This window comes from Engraulis encrasicolus, chromosome 2 (genome assembly GCF_034702125.1).
Source record: "Engraulis encrasicolus isolate BLACKSEA-1 chromosome 2, IST_EnEncr_1.0, whole genome shotgun sequence".
NCBI lineage: Eukaryota > Metazoa > Chordata > Actinopteri > Clupeiformes > Engraulidae > Engraulis > Engraulis encrasicolus.
The window spans coordinates 22,112,193-22,136,988 of NC_085858.1; the positions used below are offsets into that span (position 1 = coordinate 22,112,193).

Below are 24,796 nucleotides of genomic sequence, written 5' to 3' on the forward strand. Positions count from 1 at the left end.
GCAATGAAGCTCTTCAAATACAGTTTATGGCAGGATTTGCTGTTGCTGTTTGAAGCTGAGGAGGACACATCTACTGTAGGCACAAGTAGCATCATGGTTCACTGCTAAATAGTTTCCGTCCATTTGGAAGAGACATGATCAAGTTGTAGATATACTATAAAGACTAAACTGGTCGCCTGGGCAGTGCTAGATGCCCATGAGGATGTGTGTTTGGCGCCACCTGCAAGGATACAAAACACTGAGGGCGGCAGACACACAAAAAGACAAACAGGCAGGCAGACAGCCAGGGTCATTGTGGGTAACAAAGGCATAGCACAGTCATTGAAGCCAGGGTTCACTTACGTGTTGTTGTGCCGGGTTTAGTGCTGTTCTGAGAGAAAACATTCTTGTTTGTTTTCGTTTGCATTGAATTTTTTATTGTTTTTTTTTTTTTTTCAAAGACACAAGACAAAACATAGACAGCTATGGGTATCCTCACAAAACCAAGAGAAGAGGGGGGATGCTGCTGTGTTGTACTTGGAGTTTAAATCCTTATATCACAGTTCTCATAAAGTCAAAGGGTCCTTGTGTGTAGTGCTCTTTGTTGGATTGAGAGATAGGGCAGTCTACTCCATTGCAAGGGTGTCCATGAAATCATTTCACCAGTGGCTCTCGGTTGTTTTCTTAAAGAACGAGAGGGATGTCCCTCCTCTGGTAGTTCGTTCCACCATTGAGGGACAACAACAGAGACCTGTTTAGACTGAGATCGCTTTCTGTGTGAAGTGAGGGAGGACAAGGCTGTTCATGTTCCAGGCTTTTCTCAGTACAATAGATGTGTGAAAAGAGGGTGTCTTTCTGCAATATCATTCTGTACTGAACTAGGAGATGACAATACAGTCTGTGAAGGAGTCCTGTGGCCTTGAAAAAGGTTTTCTGCAATATCATTCTGTACTGAACTAGGAGATGACAATCCACTCTGTGAAGGAGTCCTGTGGCCTTGAAAAAGGTTTTCTGCAATATCAAATTGTACTAGGAGACAGCCATCCACTCTGAGACTCAGTCCTGTGACATTCATTGTAGGACAGGTGTAGAGTCGCTGGGGTGACGAGACAACGGCCGGTGGCAAATTGAATACCATGCCTCACAAGGCATGCTTAACCTTCTAGCAAAATGTAAGAACTCAGAGCTCTTATTTTAGAATCCACCCCCCAGCTCCCCCCACTACCCTCCCTCCCTCCCTCTCTCCAATGTGTATTTTTGGTCCAACATATTGTCCCACAGAGCATTGGTGGCATAGTTTCTTTTTTCCCTCTTGCTCTGCCTGTTCCAGTTTTTTTTTTTATTTCAAGGTATCCAATGCTTTTCCTACACTAAGTACTAGGGGTGTAACGGTAAAAAAAATCACGGTTCGGTACGTACCTCGGTTTTTGGGGTGACGGTTCGAATAGAAAACCATTTTGTTCCTCAGCACATTGTTAATTTCACCAAAAAATTGTGAAAACACAAACAAAAAAAAGGAAATATATTCAACCTGCTACTTTGGGTCGGACATTTCATCAGTGTAAGAAATAGTACTTTCTCCTCAAGGTTTCATAAAGACCAAGTCTCTACACCTGTTTTTTCTTACATTCTCTCTCAGGGTTCTGCACGAGCCTCTGCATGTAGTAGCAGCATAATGTAAAAACATGAACAGGGTAGCTTTTTACGCAACCTTTCGGTGCTCGGTACAGGACTGTTCGATTCGGTACAGGTCTTTTCAGTACGATACGTCGGTTCGGTTCGATATCGTTACACCCCTACTAAGTACTAACTCAACCCCACCACTCAAACTCTACCCAAGAGTATGAGTATGAGTCATGTTAGCAGACCAAGAGATCAATAACCTTATTCACTTTTTTATCACTTTTTATCGACAATTCATTCCCAAACCCAATCCTCAATTCCCCAACATTCATAAACAGGGTTTTTACAGTGCGTTTGCTTGTGCAATAAGGCTGTAAATATGATCTAATCCAGAGTAAGTTATTTCACGCCAGGCTAACAAACCCACAGGTCCCTGTCCAATAACGTTCCTTAGCTGTCTTAATACGTCCCAGACAGAGAAAAACATTTTACTTTATTTCATGTGTTTATCTTTTGGCAGTTAGTCCGTCTTCGAATAACCTTTTGTTGTTTGTCCTTTTTCTCTTTTTCGTCTGTAATCTTTATGTCTCCCTCTCTCTTCCTCTCTCTATTTCTTTCTTTCCTTCTGTATCTTATTTTCTCTCTCTCTCTCTCTCTCTCTCTCTCTCTCTCTCTCTCTCTCTCTCTCTGTCTCTCTCTCTCTACAGGTGATTCTGGCTGAGATCTACTCTACTGGTTTCCAGCGCTCCTTCTTCGATGAGGATGACCTGACCAGCGTGGCGGAGAACGACGTCATCTACGCCTTCCAGGCCTCACCTCTCTACATCAGGGGAGGCTCAGCACGAATCTCAGGTATCCGTTGCCACCGGCCCTGTTATCACAGTTAGCAATCAGCTTTCTCGTATGTACATATGTAATCTGGAGTCATCATCAATTAGGGGTGCATCCTAAGTTACATGGTTGCAAGGCAATTTCCCTTTGGAAACCTAGTAAGTTGTTAACTGGTTTGTTTAGTTTATTTAGTTTAGTTCAGCAGGGACCATGCATAACAGACATTGTTTACAGAAGTAAAACGGTGGCTTGTGCCAGATTATAGCTACAGTATATAGATCATTTCCATCTGCCGTCCCTGGACAGCTAAAACAAAAATTAAAATACAGTACATAAACAAATAAGCACATCCATAGGCCATGGGTTCACACCACAGCCCCCAACCCCCCCCCCCCACACACACACACACACTTTAAAATAGCATACAGTTATGAGTCAAATGTTGAATTAAAAACCATATGATTAGTGTTGACAAGACTGGTTGGTTAATATCCATTTTTTCATATCCCTTTAGAGAAGTGGGGTCCAGGTTTCTATGTATGCATGTATGTAAACAAGACCAAAAGTACACAGTTAGCCCCATGAATCTCAGGTACCAATTGAGTACAATTTAGTTTAATTTCTATATTTAATACAAGAACCATGTACAAGATTGATTAGTTACATTACGTTAGTTACAAATTAAAGAGAGGACTTCTTCTCATACATGACTTGTGTTATGGCTGATACGCAACACTCGGTGCTACCTTTGTAGAGTAATAAACTCAAACTTGAAAAATAAATGAATAAAAAAGCACCTATCTGATGTCTTTTGACTTTTAATCGCCTTACAGACGTTTCGAGGACAAACCGTCTCTGAGGTAATTAAAAAGTCAGAAGAAATCTGATGAGTGTTTCTTTATTCATTTATTTTTCAAGTACCTGGTGTAGTTCACATGGCTCATGTTCACATTTCATTCACTTTACACACACTAGTGTTTGGTCAAACAATATCTTAATCAATCAATATCAATATCTTTGACAATCATGACCTTGCCGATGACAACTGCTATCATGGCAGCTTTGTTCACACCACAGATACCTGTACTGCACAGTACAGTTTAGCCTGCACACATGGTAGGGTTGGGCCAGGGGCCGATACGATCATGTATCATGGTTCACAACCGCCACTATGATGGAGAGCCATCATCAAGGTGCCACACCCACACCACCTTGGCATGTATGCACAAAGACGGCGTCCATTCTCCATCATGAGGTTTTGTTCTGCAGATGGTATACAAAAAGGGGTCATAGTCCATCACACAGATATGCTAAGCAGTTCATGGGAGATGTAATGGAGCAGTTGTGTCGTGAATGTTTCAAGGGCTATGTACCTCTTCATCTTAGCCCTAGCCCAGTGCTGGTTTCCAATCTTTTTCTGCTTGAAGCCTCCTTTGGACCTAAGAATATACTCGCACCAAAAAAAACAGGATGAAGGAGTAAAGTGAAAATGAAAGGGATACGATGAAGAAATGATGGTATTGGGATGTCATGGTGGTTTTGGATTCAAACCTTGTGCCTGTAGCCAGCATGTGGGCCAACAGACTGGCAAACTCGCCCTCCTTTGCATCTTTGCACCCCCCTTTCAACGAGTAACTACTGAGCAACTGGTCTTACGATAGAGCAATATACCTCATTCTGTGCCGGTTGGATTCAATTTGGGGGTTTTCTTTCAAGGTCTGTAGCCCCTTAATGCGCGCCGTACCTCCAGTGGCACGCTGTAATAGTCATTGAAATGTAACTACCATAACACTACAATACTATGACACAACACAGGCCCTTTAGAAATGCACCACGACTTGGTCATTACCATACTGGTAACAACAAATGTATTAAGCCGCGTCTTAAGGGGTTAAGGTTTTTTCAGTAACAACAACATCTGGCTAACTCATTAGGTACAACGGCATAACTGGTGTAACCGCTATGTAATATGAAGTAGTGTTGTACATGCACGATACATTATCTTCTTCTTTTACTTTGGGGACCAGCCACCTCTGCTGAGGTGCCCTTGATGAAGGCACGGCAAGGCAGGCCTCCACAGTACCATGTGTCAAGCCTACCTACCTCACGTAGCTCCAGGGAAACTGCCCCTGTTCCTACTGCAATTCCCTGTGACTGAGATGCTGGGGCTAAGAGTGCCAAGACAATGGAATGACACTATTATCATTGTCAGGCTGAACGGTGCCCGTTCCCGCGCCAGTTAAGGGCCGTACACACACATCGCTGCTATTTACTAGCTTCTCGCTTGCTCGCCTACTCGCCTCTCTTTCATGGAACGTTCGCTGAAAGTTCCCGCGGCTTTAACTGCCAATGAACAGGCGAGAAGTACCGAACTCTGCCTTCCAATTGGTTACTCGCTTACTCGCCTTGCTCAAAGATAAAATATTTTCAACTCGGGATCCGCCTACATCGCATCGCTTGTACAGTACTCGCCTACTCGCCTGCTAGTCTCGCTGGAACACATTGACATTCTATTGAGTTCATTCGCTGAGCGAGTAACTAGCAGCGACGTGTGTGTACGGCCCTTTACAGTCGGAACTAAAGTGCTTACCTGCGAACCACCCGCATTCATACCAGGCTCGGAACTTTACTGTACCATATGCAATAGTTTGTTACCGGGATAAACTGCTGATATCCATGTTGTCATCACGATTCGCTGATGAAAAGCTAAGTATTTTTCTGTCCGCATCGTGAACCACCTTTCCAGTTCCTCAGCGTTTAGAATTGCGGCATGAACTCGCCAGGCATTTGGAGATTAGGTGTGGGAACGGCACCGGCACGATTCTCTGTTAGTCTGAACGCACCTGATGTAAATCCCTTGAGGAGTCCCGATCTCCAGTTCTGGCAAAATTGTGCCAATCATTCATTATACCCCACGAGGCTGTGCAGGCAATGTGGCACTGATATGGCCACCCAAGTTTTTTGCTGTGACAGGGAATAAGTCACAAGTTAAAGGAGAACTGTTCAAGGAGGCTGTCCCTGGAGCCTTCTGTACAGTGTGTGTGTGTGTGTGTGTGTGTGTGTGTGTGTGTGTGTGTGTGTGTGTGTGTGTGTGTGTGTGTGTGTGTGTGTGTGTGTGTGTGTGTGTGTGTGTGTGTGTGTGCGCATGTGCGTGCGCGCATGCGTGGGTGTGTGTGTGTGTGTGTGTGTGTGTGTGTGTGTGTGTGTGTGTGTGTGTGTGTGTGTGTGTGATGGCCTAGTTGGAGCAGGAGAGTGTTCCTCTGGTCTTTTGGGGATCCTGTGCTGATGAGTCCCTTAGTGGAGCTTCAGCACACACACACACACACACACACACACACACACACACACACACACACACACACACACACACACACACACACACACACACACACACACACACACATTCTGGACACTTTACACGGGCAGAGGTATACTGCATTCTCTCACACATACACACTCCCACATAAACACACGCACATACTCATACTCATACTCATACTCACACACACACACACACACACACACACACACACACACACACACACACACACACACACACACACACACACACACACACACACACACACACACACACAATCTTTCTCACCTCTTCAGTCTCTCTGTTTCCTTTCACTGTCTTTCTCTCTGTCATTGCCACACGTACTGTAAACACACCCTCTCACCCTTACACTCACACACACACACACACACACACACACACACACACACACACACACACACACACACTGCTGTTCACATACACATACACATACACATCACACAGTGTAGTGGTTGTAATAGTTATTGTTTTAAACCGCAGATGTGGATTTGAGGCTTAAATTAGCACTCCTGCCAATTTCAATGTGCTGTTATATTGCTCACGCTACCCTTGACTTGTCAGTACCCGGTGATGCTGCATTTTTTGGCTCAGCCCTCTCCGAGATATGAGCTATTGTAATGGGGGCAACTTTTTTTTACATTTCAAAAAAACATTTTCATTTATTCCCAAAAACATCCAAAAGGTTATGCAACATCAGCAGACAGCTAGCAAACAGCGATACCTTTTTGGAAAATATTTGGAGTAGGCCTATGTTCATTTTAAAAAAAAATGTATACAAAAGTTGTCCCTATTAGAATAGCTCATATCTCGGAAAGGGCTGAGCCAAAAACGGCGGCGTCACCGGGTACTGACAAGTCAAGGGTAGCGTGAGCAATACAACAGCACATTGAAATTGGCAGGAGTGCTCCTTTAAATGTACCGTTTGTAATATTTTTTTGTAGTTTATTTCCAGTTTATTTCTATGAATACTTACCACCACCATTAAATACTAAGTATTCATTATAACTGGGAACATTGCTTCTTCATGTTTCCAGTAATAGACATTTTAACTGCAAAACTTGCAACTAGTAAATATTATTTTATTGCTTAGTACATTATCATAAAAAGATCAAATTTGAGAAAAGGCAGCACAGTTGCAATAAGCTGCATAGTTGCAATACCTACTCTGGCCATAGTCCTACATACTGTACTTTTAAAAGTAGCATGATTTTACATTGCTTTACTACAATTCCCTATATACCAAGAAAGATATTGGTTTCCTTTGAAAATGTACAGTTCAAAACAAAATGGCACATAGCCTTGTATTGCAAGCCATTTGTTTTCATTGTGGAACTACAAATACTTGAGGGAATCAATGGCATTTTTCAACACTGTTTAATATTGATCTTAGTCCCATAATGCACGCTGTACTATCTGAGGCACGCTGTAATAGTCATTGAAAGGTTAATTACCATAGTACTGCTCCACTATGACACAGGGCCTTTAGCAATGCACTACGACTCGTTCATTGCCATTCTGGTAACAACAAATTTCTAACACTGTGTTTTAACGGGTTAAGTAAGTTGTGTTCTAAACCTTTGAAACCAGGAAAGAAAGCTTTTATTTTCTTTTAAAATATATATATTTTAGGGCTTTTTTGCCTTTTTTTCAACAGGACAGTGGAGGAGAGACAGGAAATGGGTGGGGAGAGAGAGATGGGGAAGGATTGGCAAATGACCCAGGCCTGAATCGAACCCAGGTCGCCAGCGTTGTAACCCACTGCCCTACCATTAGGCCACGGCAGGGCCAAAAGCTTCTTCTCTATGCATTTCCATTGAAGATCAGCTAATGTACAACACTGTACCAGAAGATAAATATTACACGCTTAATGCACCCTGCTGTACCACAGTGCATAAAAACAAATGTATTATCTCCCAATGAAGCTTAAGACTTAAACAAATGAATGAAATACAGCATGACAGGTGTAATTTTATTCAAGTCCCTAATTGCCCTTAATTACTTCCCTACCGCCTGAGAACTTGGTGGTATTGATCTTACATATTGAATACAATAATGCATCTCCCCACAGACAGCAGGGGGTAGACAAGCCAGTATTTTGTGTGAGTTTGTAATATTTCGTGTGAGATGGTAGTATTTTGACTGACGCAGAATTCCAGTATATTGACGAGCTTTCCTAATCAGGCTGCCGCCACTTCAAGAATCCCCACAAATTCATTCCATGCATCATCGCTTCCTAAACAGGTTTCACACTTTACAATAGATACATAATACCATTATTTATGACAGATTAGGGGTATAAATTATACAATAGGAAAAAAAAACAAAAAAAAACATTTTCTTCAACCTGGTTTCCCCAACTGGATATTCTGCTTGGTGGTTGCTTTGAGAGTAGTGTCATCAAAACAAATACCGGGAAGGATGTTCATGTTCCGATAATGTGCACCCCACCATCCCTATACTTCTGTGTCTAACTGTCTCTCTCACTCTCTCTGTCTGTCTGTCTGTCGGTCTGTGTCTCTGTCTCCATCTCCGTCTCCGTCTCTCTCTCTCTCTCTCTCTCTCTCTCTCTCTCTCTCTCTCTCTCTCTCTCTCTCTCTCTCTCTCTCTCTCTCTCTCTCTCTCTCTCTCTCTCTCTCTCAGAGGTGTTTGGAGGAGAGATGTGGAATGTTTGTTGTTGAAGTCCATTCCAGGGGGATGAATAACATGGTTTTCTTTTGAAGTAAAGGGAAGAAGAAGAATACTATTGTCTCCAATCAAGCTGTTTGTTGTAGATCAAAGTGCTCTGTGCTCTGGTAAAACGTCTGCAGTCTTTGGTGGACATTGTAACCCAAAATCTCCAATTAATAATACATTTTTTGGTGAGTGGTGTGGAATTGCAGGGGTTTCTTTTGCTTGGCTTCATTTTAAATCTGAAGGTTTGTTCTGACCTGGACCAGTTATTCATCTACTGTAGGCTACATCTGTTAGTTTTGTTTGACAGCTGTCTGTATTTGGTTTGTCGTTTTTCTGTGTTTTTTATATAATAGCAAATGTGACCAGGACATTCACAAACCCTTTTTCCACCAACAAGATGATTCACTTGAAAGGGGCTCTCGTGCCAATTTCAATATGCTGTTGTATTGCTCACGCTACCCTTGACTTGTCAGTAGGCCTACCCGGTGATGCTGCATTTTTTGGCTCAGCCCTTTCCAAGATATGAGCTATTTTAAGAGGGGCAGCTTTTGTTTACATTTTAAAAAATCTTAACATAGGCCTACTCCAAATATGTTCCCAAAAGGTATCAGGTAACTTATGTTACATAACCCTTTGGATGTTTTTGGGGAATAAATCCAGATATTTTTTTGAAATGTTAACAAACACCTGCCCCCATTACAATGACCAGGATCTCGGAAAAGGCTGAAGAAAAAAAAATCTCAGGTACTGACAAGTCCATGGTAGTGTGAGCATTACAACTGCATGCTGAAATTGGCTGAAGTTGTCCTTTAATGTGATGCAAATCAAGAAATGAATGCAACACATGTGATGGAAAACAGTTACATTGCTCTGACGCGGGTTGTTGCACTAAGTTAATTTGCTCAGAATTTACGGTTTTGGGGGAAGTTGAAGCGCCACAGAAGTGATGGAAAAGGCATGATGCGATATAGAATAGCCACGCAGGTGCAGTAGCTACGACTGAACATGGCTGGAGAGGTTTAGGCCAAATAGTCAACATGTGCCGTGGCAGGTATGCCCTCAATGTCAATCATTTGAGCCTGGAAAAAGGTAGTCAGAAATTGATGACTTGGAATGAGACTGTGTTGGCTGGAGAGTTCCATAGCTTGCTCGAACACCTAGTGTTGTGTCTTGTGCAGGATGTTCTCTCTTTCCTACGTAAGTTCTAATCACAAAATGCATTGTATTCCTCTAAAATGTTGATGTGAAATCATCTGACATCAACATAGTTGGTTGTGATGTCGTTTTATTTTCCCAGCATCGTCCTGTTGATGAAAAACCAAGCGGATGCCTCTTATATTGCTACAACATGATTGAACAACTTTTAATTTGCCTCAGAATCGGATGGAAAAAGCACTACTGAGTAACTTCGTGTTTTTTATTTTTTCGAAATATGTTGAATCACTTATAGTTGCACCATGTGTGCTGCATATGATCTTCCCCCTTTGCCTCGATCAGACAGAATAGACAGAATGATGAGCAAAGTCTGATCCCGGCCCTGCCGTGGCCTAACGGTGGGGCATTCGTCTACTATGCGGCCGACCCGGGTTCGATTCCCGTCCCGTGTCCTTTGCCAGCCCTACCCCGTCTCTCTCTCCAAACTCGCTTCCTGTCACCATCTTCACTATACTGTCATGGATAAAGTCAAAAAGACCAAAAATATATATATATAAAAAAAGAAACACTGATCCCCCGTCACTTTTAATAATTCCCATCCATTGCCAAGTAATCAATGGGATGGTGTGTGCCATGCGTGTGTGTGTGCATGTTTTTTTGCAAGTGTCCTTGTCTGTGCTCATATACAGTAAGAGAGAGCCTGTGACAAAATGATGCTGCCTATGACCACATATCTCCCACATGACTGCTTCCCTTACATACAATACGGTACATGCATGGTGGGCTTTCCTCTTGAATGCAAAACACATAACACAGATTGGCCTTGGGTAACACTTGGATACCCTTGTTTTTCTCCTGTTCCATTTGAAGATTGCATTGCAGCTTTGTGTCAGGGAGGGGTACAGGTAGTAATTTAAAGAGATGTGAAGGACGTCTGGCACAGAAAAGCCTGGAAAACGTTGCAAAGCCCTGATGTTTGCCCATAAAACCTCCTCCTTTGATTTAACTGCCCACCTCTTCTCGCTTGCTCCCCCCGTGCTGTAGCATCAATCACCAGACACACAAGCCACGAGGTGACCTTTTACGCCCATTTTACTGGTCTTTTATGAATATGTTTTACAGCTCATTATTATAGGGTTCTTGCCTTCAAAATGATGAATCTCTTTCTTTCTCTCTCTCTCTCTCTCTCTCTCTCTCTCTCTCTCTCTCTCTCTCTCTCTCTCTCTCTCTCTCTGTGTCGTGCCCACGCAGCAGTGCTCATTTTAAAGGCATTTGAGTGGCAGCTCGACACAATGAAGATGAGTGCATCACACGTGCATATTGAGCAGCTGTAACCTGACGTGAGCATCAAGCACTATTTTTTGTGAACATGAAAATGAAAAATCAATCAGATAGCAAGCTTGTGTTGTGTAGGCTACTAAAACATATTTTTAGTGAAATAAATCAAAAGGGTACTCCTAAAGCAGACCCCCACAAAAGCCACCTCAGACCAGCACCAAAACTGAATCAGCTTGCCTGGTTTACACCAGACCATATCACAAGCGAGCTATGGTCTGCAGATTGCCTACTGAATTTCTCATGGGGTGGTGTAGTTTATGATTGCCACAACGGCCGTTTATTGGCTGTTACGAATGTGCCATTTGGTATATACGTAGCCCATAGCCAATCGTGTCAGTTGTATTCAAACAAACTGCAAGCTTCCATTATTTTGAGTAATAGGAATCATCATCTTTCTATCCCTCCCCGCACTTGGATTGGCTCCCTACTTCAGGCCAGCACTTTGGGACGAGCATCTACTGCATGCTGTCTTTCAGATTGGAACGATTGTGCAAAGCAGCATGTAGTGTAGATCCATATGTCAGTTTTGGAACATTTCATATAGATTTTTCCTTTTGGTGTTTTTTTCACTTCTAGGACCCCCCCGAATACAAATCCACCTGTTTCCATTTTTTCTTCAACATTTAGAGGCAAATTCAAGATGGCTGCCATTGTGTGTAGAAATTTCACCATTAATGCCGGGTCAGTTGAACTTTTCTTATTTTCAGGGCAACATTGAATAGAAAACAACTTATTTCCAATGTTTTCCTTCATATTTTGTGGCAAAATCCAAGATGGCCGACATTATTCATGGCGAAATTGGCATATTTAGTCATTTTAAGCCTATGAAGCCAGTGTTGACTTGTATTGGTACTATTTGTTACATTAATGTGAAGTCAGCCATTACATTAACTAAATCCATTACAAAATCCAAGATGGATGACATTTTGATTACCAAAATCAACATTAATGGTCCTGGATTTTGGGTGTTTCCACTTCAGAAAAAAAATGGAAACAGGTGGATTTGAAGACAATGGGGTTTGTAGTTGATAAAAAACACAATCTGGGAAATGTTCCTAAACCTCTTTTTTCAGACATTTCAACCTGCACTAATGGGTTTTCTGATGCTAGTTCTCACCACCATACTGTTAGGCATCATAGTATGAATAGTATGTGCATGTGTGAGTTATTTTCCAAAACTATTCTAGAGTACAAGACTCTTCTCAGGTCAGTCTCTGCAGCCCGCTCGTAATGTCTCATATTGGCATCGGTGTAGAGGAGAGCAGAGGTCTCAGCGTTGGCGGTAGCTGGTGGTCCATCGAGCAAGTCAAGTCAAGTCAAGTGTACTTTATTGTCAAAAATATATGTGACAAGATTAGAACAGAAGTTTGAAATTGTGTTTGACCAGTCTCCAATGTGCAGTTAAAGCTAAACATACGACATTGGCAATAATCACACACTGACACACACACACGCACACACACACGCACACACACGCACACACACACACACAATGTGCAGCTATGAGCGAGCGGTGAGTTGAGGGCGATGGCATTGAGGTGTACCGTATGTGGGGGTGCTGCTGCTGCTGTGGTGGCGGTGGGCGCTGGTGATAAACGATGGCAGGGACATGCACGTCAGCGGGTAATGAAGCACACAGACAGACTTCACCCGCCGACACACACACACACACACACACACACACACACACACACACACACACACACACACACACACACACACACACACACACAGACTTCACCCGCCCACCTCCCGCCAGAGGAGACGCTCTGCCCTGCAGGAATCGATACATGCCCGTCTCCTGCTCTCTCCCTCTCTCACTCTCACTCTCCATCCCCTTCTCTCTGTCTCTCTCTGTCTTTCTCTCTTTGTGTCTCTCCTGGCTCTATATTCCTGCCCACCTGTGTGTGTGTGTAAGGTGTGTTGCTGTGTGTGGTGAGTGTGTGTGTATGTGTGTGTAAGGTGTGTTGTTGTGAGTGGTGAGATTGTGTGTGTGTGTGTGTGTGTGTGTGTGTGTGTGTGTGTGTGTGTGTGTGTGTGTGTGTGTGTGTGTGTGTGTGTGTGTGTGTGTGTGTGTGTGTGTGTGTGTCTGTGTGTGTGTGTGCGCGTGTGTTGTGTTTGCGTGTGTGTACACTTGTGTGCGTTTGTGTGTCTGTGTGTGGCGGGGGGGGGGGGGGTCATGCATTTGTGTGTGTGTGTCTGTGTGTGTTTGTGTGTGTTTGCGTGCCTATGTCTTATGCCTGTGAATGATTTGTCTTGGTGCCCACCCAAAGCGAGCAGGGTGCTGCCGAGTCACGTTCCCAGCGTCTCCTCCGGCCGGCGTGCGGTAAATCCTCCTGGGGACGGTGACAGAGACAGAGCCTGCGCTGGCCAACCTCACACAGACACACGGCTGCAGCCACAAGTCGCATCTCGCTCGCCACGCTGGGTACCAGTGTGTGGCCTAGTCACACCAGAGAAGGGAGAAAATGAACAGAAAGAGAGAGAGAGAGAAAGAAAGAGATAGAGTGAGAGACAGACAGAGAGAGAGAGAGAGAGAGAGAGAGAGAGAGAGAGAGAGAGAGAGAGAGAGAGAGAGACAGTGTGTGAGATGCAAACTGGTTCAGCTCTCCAACAGCTTGTGTGTCTGTGTGTGTCTGTGTCTGTGTGTCTGTCTCTGTCTGTGTGTGTCTGTGTGTGTGTCCCATTAGCGCAAGGCTCCCCTGCTGGGTCAGTCTGGCACATTTGTTCGTCCGATTTCTCCGTTCACACGCTCACAGGCCTCATCCTCCATCTGCTTCCCAGCTTCATCTTCACCATTTTCGCTCCGTACTTAAGAAGAAGAGAGGCTGTCTGTCTCCCTCTTTCTTTGTCCCTCTTCTCCCTGTTCAGGCTGTTCTGGTCAGCTGTGCACAGCATTGTTAGGTCAGTTTTCAAAACTTTTGGAAGTCACTCGGAGCCCAGAGCAGAGATTATGTGGAGAGAGAGAGAGAGACAGAGACAGAGACAGAGACAGAGAGAGAGAGAGAGAGAGAGAGAGAGAGAGAGAGAGAGAGAGTTCAGTTTCTGAAGGAAAAGATTGCAGCTGCTGGTCGTTGCAATCAATCAAAGTTGACACGCTCTGCTGAAGTGCTGAGCGTATGGAGTTAAACCCACTGTGATGTTGGATGATACGTACTGCGTTCAGCTGTCACTTCCATCTCTATATGGTTAGGAGCCGGCGGCAGACTGGATTGCACCCACACTCGCACCTTTCTCAACACTCACTCACTGATTCACTCTTTGGTTAATGCACAGTACTGGCATGATATGCCTTGTTGTAAATAAATACTCTTTTGTTGGAAAACATACAAATCATTGTGGTGTCCCTTGACGTCACTTTCGCTTTAGAGACAGTGGTTGTGACAAAACCTTAATGTGCACTTCAGGCTAGACAACCAGAGGTATTAGAGGAATTACAAAGATTTTGGAAGAAGAATAGGCTGTTTTGCCATCTGAGAACAGAAAGAGTCTCAGCCACAACTACCACAAAATATGTGGAGCTGGCAATGATGTGAAAGGGGGTAGTACACAGTATCAAAAACTAGCTAGTGTGTAAACATTTGATCCGGTGTCATGTGGGTAGTTTGTGTTGTGATTATAATTTTGAAAGAGTCAACACAGCTGACTGCTAATACTGTAAATGGATTCAGCCGATCACTAACATTGAGTGAAAAAAGGTTTTGAGTTATCATTCATATTCCCTGGAAAATCACTAAGAGACCATACATTCTGCCAGGGTATGTAAACTTATGAGCAGCACTGTTAATATGTGTCTGCTACTAAAGACAGTGTTGATTTTGGCATTGGTTGATTTATTCCTTTGTTGCAATGATGTAGGATTGTTAAACTATGCTCAATTTAAATCCTTGATTCTCTCTCTCTCTCTCTCTCTCTCTCTCTCTCTCTCTCTCTCTCTCTCTCTCCTCCAGGGTACCACCACAGCCTCCCCTCCTCCCCTTACGCCACCTCTGGACCGGAGGGTCAGAGGTTACCTGCCACAGGTGCGCTGTCGTCCGAGTTCCTCAACCAGGGCATCCCCGGCAAGGTGCTGCTGCTGGTCTGCAACGCAGCGGGAGCCAATCAGCAGGCAGTCAGGTGATTAAAATAACAAAATACAACAATGTTTTTCAATTTTGGGTTTGGGACCCCATGTGTAGGGTTGCCTGAAATTCAGATGGGGTTGCCTGAAATCTTTAGGTCTGAAAAAAGAATCTGTTTAATACTATTTAACACATAATAACTAATGAATATGCTGATTGAAATGCTCCATACAATCTTAGACTTTCAGAAATATCTTTCGGATTAATAGACTGCAAGTTTTTATGGTTGTGAAAAATGGAGTATGGAGTCACCAGAAACTTGGGGGAAATAGGGCCCCGGGCCAAAAAAGGTTGTGAACCACTCCATACGTACCAACACGAGACAAAATGTCATTGTGGGAATTGTGTGCTGTGGTGGACTGGTAGATCAATGAGAAGGACTTAGTTCAAGTCAAAGGAAGATTGCTGGAGCAACACAGACATAGATGTGGACATTTTTTTTAAAGAAGGGTGCAAGACTGGCCCAGCTATGGCTCAGTTGGCTGGGCACTTGACTGCTACACTGGCGACACGGGTTCGATTCCGGCCTGCCGTCATTTGCCGAGCCCTGCCCATCTTTCCCCTCTCTCTAATTTCCTGTCGATCTTCACTGACTGTCATCATGATGAAGGCATAAAAATCCAAAAAAAATATTTAAAAAGAAAAGGTGCAGGACTAATATTTCGACAGGTCATGTAAAATGTAAACATCCACGTCCTTTCACAAAATGAGATCACTTACTCAATAGTCCAGAAGAAGAGGTGATGATGGGCACATTTGTTTACTTTGTACACCAAACTCATTTCAGTGGTCCATCAGCATTAAGCTGATTGTTGGCATTTTCAAATGCAATGGGCTGTAACATCACAAGCCAGCTTTAAAGGAACATGCCAACTGCTCAAATAAAACAATTCCACATCTAACCTACAGCATCCGAAGAGGAAAACCACTTGGTGTTGCTTTTTTTTCAAAGATTTTTTTTTTGGGCTTTATTTCTGACAGGACAGTGAGAGTTGACTGGAAGGGAGTGTGGAGAGAGAGATGGGGTAGGGTTGGGAAATGACCAAGACCGGATTCGAACCTGGGTGCCCCTGGGCATGCAAGCCCACAAGAGGGAGGCTTAGCGCGCTGCACCACAGCACCATCTGCTTCATTTTTTTAAAGGGACACTGTGCAGGAAATGGTGAAAAAAGGTACTACAACTATGCTGTTCATTGAAACTGGGCTGCCTATTGCCAAATTTGATCTTTTCATGAAAGTTTACAAAGTAATAAACTAATATTTTCTAGTATGGCCCAAGTACAGTAATTTTTGCAGCTAAAAATGACTATTTCTGGAAATTCAAAATGGCAGACCATGGAGAAGATCCCCCTTTTCATGTATGAAAAGTGCAATTTGTCCAGTCATAATGAATGCTTAGAATTTTATGGTGGTGGTAAGTATTCATGAAAAAGGTAACATTAGTGAATGGGTAGCATGAATTCTGGAAATAAACAACTAAAAATCTTGCACAGTGTACCTTTAATGGAGGAGTTCAAGTTGCATACAATCATTGGCTGAACGCTAAACAAGCAAAAGGTCTTTAACTTGTTAATGACACGACTGACCATCTCTGGAGCTGAAAGCTTCTTGAGCTCCATATGTTTGAGTCTTTCATGCTCCTCATGTTAAAGGCCTTCTCAGCTCCCGTCAGTATGCTAAGCCCTAGAGCCTGGACATGAATTGCGGTGTATAAAAACGTCAGATGTCTTAAATCGAGTAATTAGCCCTAATTGCCCTCCCTCCATCTCAGTTTCTCTCTATCTCTCTCTCTCTCTCTCTCTCTCTCTCTCTCTCTCTCTCTCTCTCTCTCACTCATTCTCTCTCTCACTACCTCTGTTTCTCTCTCTCTCTCTCTCTGTCTTGCACTCTCTATATCTACCCCCCTCTCTCAACCTCACCCAATCTCTGTCCATCTTGGGGGTTAGCACTGGATATAACAGGCTTGTGCGTCATAGGAACGGTTTCCAGTATGTACATTCAGTACTTACGTGTAGGTGACCGAGTGCTTAGATGGCTGTCTCCACCCAGGTGAAAAAGTGGTTCAATTTAGTACAATAAAAGCATGACTGAAGTGTACTTAGCATGTTAAAAGTGCACTTGTGCTTTTTGTGCTAAGAAAAAGTATGTTTACAATATGCTTATTTAAAGTGTACTTAAAATTAGATGTAATTAAGTTGCTCTCAAAGAAAGTACACTTAGCGAACCATACTTCAAGTGGACTTCGAAGATGTTTGGCTAAAGTGTATTTAAAGGAATATACGTGTACTAATAGTGTTCTAATAGTGAACTTACTTAAAGTGTATTTTTAATAACATATTGCAATTGTACTTTTTTAAAGTGCAATATGGTTACACTTCACCCAAATGTCTTCGAAGTGTGATTTTCTATAGTGCGCTTTAAAGTAAATCGCTTTAACATATTGCAAGTACACTTTTTCTAAGTGCACCATGATTGTACTTCACCCAAATATCTTCAAAGTGTGCTTACACAAAGTGCATTTACCCATCATACACCATTATGCATGTCCCATCATGCAATGCACTTCTTGGAGCAAAATTTCTCAAACAGAAAGCCATTTATCTTGAAGGAATATTTTTGGTTTGCATGAAAATATTACTCATTGTTATATTCTGTGTTTAATGTAGGGGTTTTTAAAATTTAAAGTGGTACACAAAAAATGACCATGTTCCCACCGTCATTATGATGGTCACGTATATGTTCTGGTATATATGGGCTCACACTTCCCATGATATCATGGTGGGAGGTAAGTTGGAACTAGCTGTTCAAACAAAGAATAGAGGGTCACCATTAATGATCAATTCAAGCAATCCACTGCAGGAAGGTGGAGCAAGATTGAAATAATGTGATATGTGTATCTGAAATCTCTGTAACAATGCAATGATTGTAAATGTCAGTCGTGGTAGGCATGCATACTGTAACACTACTGTGAAATGTGGATGTGTGTAATGTACAAGCTCTGAGGACCAGCATGGATTGTAGTATTACATTTACATCATGTCATGTACTTGGGAGTGTACTGTAAATATACTTCAAGCATACCTGTTATATATTTACAATACTTAATATGATATACTTTTTACAGACTTAAAATGTTCCAATGTAGTCCAAAGAAGCATGAAGTTAATATACTTTTATTGAACTTCTAGTAACAATGAAATGTTATAGAAGTGTACTCAAGCACACTCTTAATGCCATACGAATGCATGAAAAGCGTGTTTGGAGCATACTTTCAAAAGTATGCTTGTAGTGCACTTAAAGTTGTCCAAAAGTGGTGCGGTTTCTTTGAAGGTTCAGTCCATGAACATACATACTGGAAAATAACAAAATTCATATTAACAGCTTTACACTTTAATGCAACATGGATTAACAGCTATGTGCTTGATCACTTTCATTATTTACGATTGTCAGTTCAATTAATCTGTCAATTAATCATCCCTAGCCCAGAAAATAAAGTCATGAGCAAATTAAAGTGAACATTCTTCGTGAGACCTTTCTTGGACACACAGAAATAATCCAGTATACAGTATGAATTCATCATTAGAAGGCAGTTGTAGAAAAGACCCTCTTTCAAAAGCGATTAATAAAGGAAGCATGTAAATTGTCTGTTTCTCGTCACCGTTTTTGCATTCTTTGCTGTACAGTGGACGTAGTATGGTGGAGCTATTTGATTTAAGTGTAAAACTAGACATTTTTGGCAGCATTCCACAAAGAAATGCACACCTCCCCCAAAAGGAAGTGCAATCTATTGATTTTTGTCCATGTAATTCTATAATTTTTAAAATAGAGAGTATATGGCCCCATTCATTATTTCAAGGCTCACTGGCCTGGTGAAAGCAGTTCACTGCGTGCTGAAATTCATCATAGAATCCATATCTCAGGAGAGAGAGAGAGAGAGAGAGAGAGAGAGAGAGAGAGAGAGAGAGAGAGAGAGAGAGAGAGAGAGAGAGAGAGAGAGAGAGAGAGATGAAGATTCCAGTTCTTCACAAAGACAACCAGGGTCAAGGAAATTCAGAAGTCTCAGGTAGCTCTCTCCTCTCCTCCCCTCCCCTTTCCTCTTTTCTCTTCTCCTCTCCTCTTCTCTCCTCTCCTCTCCTCTCATCTCATCTCCTCTCCTCTCTTCTCCTCTCTTCTAGTCTCCTCTCCTCTCCTCTTTTCTCCTCTCTTCTAGTCTCCTCTCCCTGAACCTCACCTGTCCTCTCATGACAAGTTAAAGAAAAAAGGAGGAAAAGAAAACGAGAAAAGACCCAGCTCCCAGCAGCTGAGTAACGTGGAGGTGGAAAAGGAGGACAGAGAGACATTGATTGGCCACCTCACCTCTCGCCGTCTCTCTGGAGACAGGTCTCTGTCACAATCCCATCACTACCACTCAGCTCAGACGCAGACGACGTGTTGGATTGGCCTGGACCAATACTGCACTGGAGAAATGAGATCTCTTCTCTCCTTCTCTCTCTCTCTCTCTCTCTCTCTCTCTCTCTCTCTCTCTCTCTCTCTCTCTCTCTCTCTCTCTCTCTCTCTCTCTCTCTCTCTCTCTCTCTCTCTCTCTCTCTCATTGTTGCCTCAGCCAATCTCTCTTTCTCTGCTTCTCTGCACGTGTATTAAGTGAAAATGAATGATATTGATTTTTTGGGAGCTGACATTTGCTGTGGGTTAGAGTAACCAAGGTCTCCTGTGGGATTTGAGGGGCCGAACACAGAGCAGAATGTGGTCGCATCTCCATACACAGACATTTGCACTCAGAATGAGTAATTCTTTGTTTTAATTGCATCTCCCCACACGAACAAACACACACACACACACACACACACACACACACACACACACACACACACACACACACACACACACACACACACACACACACACACACACACACACACACACACACACACACACACACACACACACACACACATACACACACACACACACAGTATTCACAAACACACACACCAGGACACACTCACATACACATATACTACACCCGAAACACACACGCACTTCCACGCTTGCACACGCACTCACATACCGCTACACACAGAAATACACATATGTGCGCACATACACTCCACCACATAAAATCCCATTTAGATTCCTCTAGCTTATTGCTTGTGAGTCAGCAGGCGATATATCTCAGTTTTAGTGATATCATCACTAGGATTCTCTCTCTCTCTCTCTCTCTCTCTCTCTCTCTCTCTCTCTCTCTCTCTCTCTCTCTCTCTCTCTCTCTCTCTCAAACACATGCATTGCACGCACATACTTTTCTCTCCATCTCTATGCCTCTATGTCAGTGGTTTCATGTTCTGTCTCTCTGTCCTTCTATCTGTCTCTGCATCACTCTTTCCAGCTGCTCTTTTCTCTCTGTCATTTTTCTGTTTTCCTCTCATCTTGTCTCCATCTCTCTATCTTTCATTGATCTCTCTCTCTCTCTCTCTCTCTCTCTCTCTCTCTCTCTCTCTCTCTCTCTCACACACACACACACACACACACACACACACACACACACACACACACACACACACACACACACGTATGCTTACATGTAATCACTCCATCTCTATACCTCTATGTCGGTGGCTTTCATTCGGTCTCTCATTTTCCTCTTCCTCTCTCTTCCTCTCTCTCTCTCTCTCTCTCTCTCTCTCTCTCTCTCTCTCTCTCTCTCTCTCTCTCTCTCTTTCTTCTTCTTCTTCTTCTTCTTCTTCTTCTTCTTCTTCTTCTTCTTCTTCTTCTTCTTCTTCTTCTTCTTCTTCTCCCTCCAAGTGACAAACAGATCAGGCTCTGGCCTAGTTTGGCGCTGGCTCTTCTCTCCACATGGCCAGACAGATGGGCTGCGGAGATGAGATGAGATGCAGATGAAGGGATAGATAGAGGAGAAGAGGAAGGGAGAGAAGGAGAGAGAGGAGGAGGAGGAGGAAGAGAAGATAAAGAGAGGAGAGAGAGGAGGAGGGTAAGAGAGGAGGAGAAGGGGAAGAGAGAGGAAGTGGAGGTGGAGAAGAGAGAGGAGGAGGAGGGGAAGAGAGAGGTTAAGGAGAGAGGACGAGAACAGAAAGAGGTTGAGAGAAGGAGGAGAAGAAGGGAGTGGAGGAGGAGGAGAAGAAGGGAGTGGAGGAGGAGAGGAAGAGAGAGGAGGAGGAGGAGGAGATGGCTCCTTTATTAGTTTCCCATGCAGCCGTGGTCTTATCGCCTCATCGTCTCCTATTAATGAGTTAACTTGCCATGAAGATGTGATAGATGTTCACCTCATTTTTTCCGTGCTCGCTTCCTCATTTTCTTTTTTTCTGTGCTCTCTTTCTTTCTTGATCTTTCTAGTTCTCTCTCCCTTCCTTTCTTTATCTGTGTATTCCTATTCTGATCTGTCAGTCTCTGTCTTTCATTTTCATCTCAATCTCTCTCTCTCTCCATCTGTCTCTGTCTCTCTATGTCTCGGTCTCGGTCTCTGTCTCGGTCTCTCTCTCTCTCTCTCTCTCTCTCTCTCTCTCTCTCTCTCTCTCTCTCTCTCTCTCTCTCTCTCTCTGTCCTTCTTCCGTTTCCATTATCTCTCCTCTATCTCCTCTGCTTTGCGACTCCTTCCTCGTCAGATCTCTCTGGCACGGTGAGGCACGTGCGATACAGTATATTCTGCGAGCGTGAAATGAGGGCCCAGGAACTAGACCTCGTGTTACCCGTCTCCCGGGAAGCTACTATTGGCCTGAGAGGAGCGTGAGCCTGTATTTGATAGGCTGTCCTGGGCTGCCCTCAAGTCAGCGGCTCAAATGGGGTTTTGATGACTTAGTGGTCCCTGGCTGGAGGTGAAGTGAGATTGTGTGTGTGTGTGTGTCTGTGTGTCTGTGTGTGTGTGTGTGTGTGTCTGTGTGTGTGTGTGTGTGTGTGTGTGTGTGTGTGTGTGTGTGTGTGTGTGTGTGTGTGTGTGTGTGTGTGTGTGTGTGTGTGTGTGTGTGTGTGTGTGTCTGAGAGAGAGAGAGAGAGAGAGAGAGAGAGAGTATTAGTGCTGATGTACAGACTCCGCCGCACCAGAGTGCTTCACTGAATCTGCTGTATGAAATATTGCAAGAATATTTTTCAGAATCTGCAACTTAAGGTTCATAAGAGTATTTCACACCAGTGACTGATCTACAGATGTCCCTGAAATTAAGTGAAAAGGCAATGCACTGTAACATGCATGCAGTATTACAGATTGAGTATTACAGTAAAGTATATACATACAGTATATGCAACATTTCAAAGGCAAGAGGTCTTCAAAACAGACGGATTTCAAATATGAAGGAACAATGGACGAAACCAAGGATGAGATTGAAAGGACAAAAAGGCAGAGGTTTTCCATACCTTGGACTGGGAAGATTCAAATCCCCTGAAGGAGAACATGAAGTGCACTGTGAGGCAGTAAATCAGTCACAGTCCATGTTCTGTGGTTCCGTGGTTCCGTGGTTCCTCAGTTCCACGGACGCAGCATCCAGGCTCATTAATTTTGAGATTTTTAAATAAAAAATGTGGGTATGTTAGAGCTGAATGATCACATGCAAGATGTGCATGATGGAAGATGACGGTCTTAGCTTCTAATGAAAGATGAGGGTCTTAATATCTAAAGGCAACTAAGTGCATATTTGTATGTGCTTCAGAAGCTGAGATATTTAGGTTCTTTTTCTAACTTCGCTCGGTGTTTCACTATGGGATACGCTTGGGCGTGACCATCTATGGAAGCTCCAATGACATTACGTCTGTCAAAGACAGACAGTCGACGCAGTCGGGCTCCGCCCGCTTGGGGTGTCTACCCCCGTCGACACGCTGAGTCCAGCATTCTCGCTTTCTTCCCGTGAAGATCTACTACAAGCTCCTCGCACCTGCCAAGGCTGTGCTCGCTTAACCGTTCACAGACGGACCGTCCAGGACCCCGTCGCCGAACGCGACCGCGGCCGGTAAGTGCTATATTGTTTGCCTTCGTCAAGAAGTGCATTGAAGGTTTGCAGTTAAGTCAGCTTACTTTCCAACTCTAGTGAAGTGTCCGCGTCGTGGCGAACTTCAAGTTTAGCATGGCGGGCTACCTAACCCACCTAGCTACCTAACTTCAGCTTAGCCTGATTTAGCTACCTCTACCTCCACCGAGCACTCGGGTGCCGGTGATAACTTATTAATGGTAAGCTACACCGTACAACAGGGAGCGAGAACGCCTTACTCGCTTCTCTGTTTGACTATTTTCACCTGTTTCTGTTTGTAACCCACCGCATGTAAACCCACTCGGCGGGAAACAAGTTGCTAGCTTCGATCTGTAGCTACAAGTTTAGCATGGCGGGCTACCTAACCCACCTAGCTACCTAACTTCAGCTTAGCCTGATTTAGCTACCTCTACCTCCACCCAGCACTCGGGTGCCGGTGATAACTTATTAATGGTAAGCTACACCTTACAACAGGGAGCGAGAACGCCTCACTCGCTACTCTGTTTGACTATTTTAATCTGTTTTCTGTTGGTAACCCACCGCATGTAAACCCACTCGGCGGGAAACAAGTTGCTAGCTTCGATCTGTAGCTACCCCGCACGTGCGGCTAATCTGCTAACACTGGTGTTAACTGAAGTAATCACTTGTTATGACGAGTTCTTCGAGTAACACTACTCTCCTCTCTCTTTTATTCTGAAAGATGCTTCAGGCATTTCCCCCGCCATAGGGAAGAGTGAAAACAAAGAGTGAAGAGCCCGTTGCCTCCCGTGCCGGCGTCACGCAGCCCACCATGGCGGGCGGAGAATCCCAGGTCTGCATGGAACCCTACCATGCACATGCAACGGTTGCAGGCCGCCATACCTGCACCACTGCGTGGACAATACCAGAGGGAATTCGGGAGCGGAGGCTGAATGTGGTGATCGTCACTAACAGCCCCCAGGCACGAGTCAGACTCTGTGGATACCATGCCACCCGAGGACGACCCCAGCTTAGGCTACCCCCTCTCACAGGGAGCAGGAGGATACCCAAGCATAAAGCACAATATCAGGGACATCACGTCGCTGCCCCCTCGAGCCCAACAGGGTGGGCGACCTGTCCTGCAGTAATCAAGGCCCCCCAGTGACCATGCTGACTCGGCGGCCCTCTGCTCAGGATGCAGGAGACAAGGAAAGGGACCAGCAACACTCCCCCCTAACCCCCCTCCCTCCTCAAGTCCAACCTGGCCACCCCTCCCCAGCAGTCCTGGCTGTCCTGAGAGGATGGCCCCCTGTCACTGGAAGCCTCACATGTATTCCAAATGTGCCCTAACCGACGGGCTGTGTCGACTATGTCCAACATCGCTCTCCCCTGCAAGAGAGACTGATAGGTGGGCGAGCCGGTCCGATTGCTCTCTGATGCTGTCACCAGGTCCAGACGGACACGGCAAAACAGACACTCAGGCATCATCTACACGCTGCACCAAGGGCCCGGCGCTGTGCTGGTGAAGATGAGGGAGACAAGGTCTCGGCAGGCAGAAGGATGATGCTCTCTGGGCGAGCCTGACACACAAGCCGCCCCCAGGCCCCAACCTCCCAGACAGGTCAACACTGCCAAGGTAGTCATCCTATGGAGAGAGAGGCCATAGCCTGCACCCTAAGGGCTAGAACGGTCAGAAGCTCAAGGTGCTTCAACCCAGAACAGAGGCCCAAACTGTCCAAACGGCCTACAGGACCCAGTGGCGGACCTGACAGCCCAGTCTCACTTGTTCCCACGTCCTTGCCCAC

General features: G+C 44.2%; 1 protein-coding gene across 1 annotated transcript in view; it reads left to right on the plus strand.

The window, feature by feature from the left end:
* The window catches only part of usp43b (ubiquitin specific peptidase 43b), a 101,519-nt gene that overhangs the window by 62,541 nt on the left and 14,182 nt on the right, over window positions 1-24,796 (plus strand). The window contains exons 6-7 of the mRNA XM_063217276.1: window positions 2,310-2,454; window positions 14,890-15,055. Of these exons, the coding sequence (XP_063073346.1) occupies window positions 2,310-2,454; window positions 14,890-15,055 (311 nt within the window). The remainder of the gene's footprint in view (window positions 1-2,309; window positions 2,455-14,889; window positions 15,056-24,796) is intronic.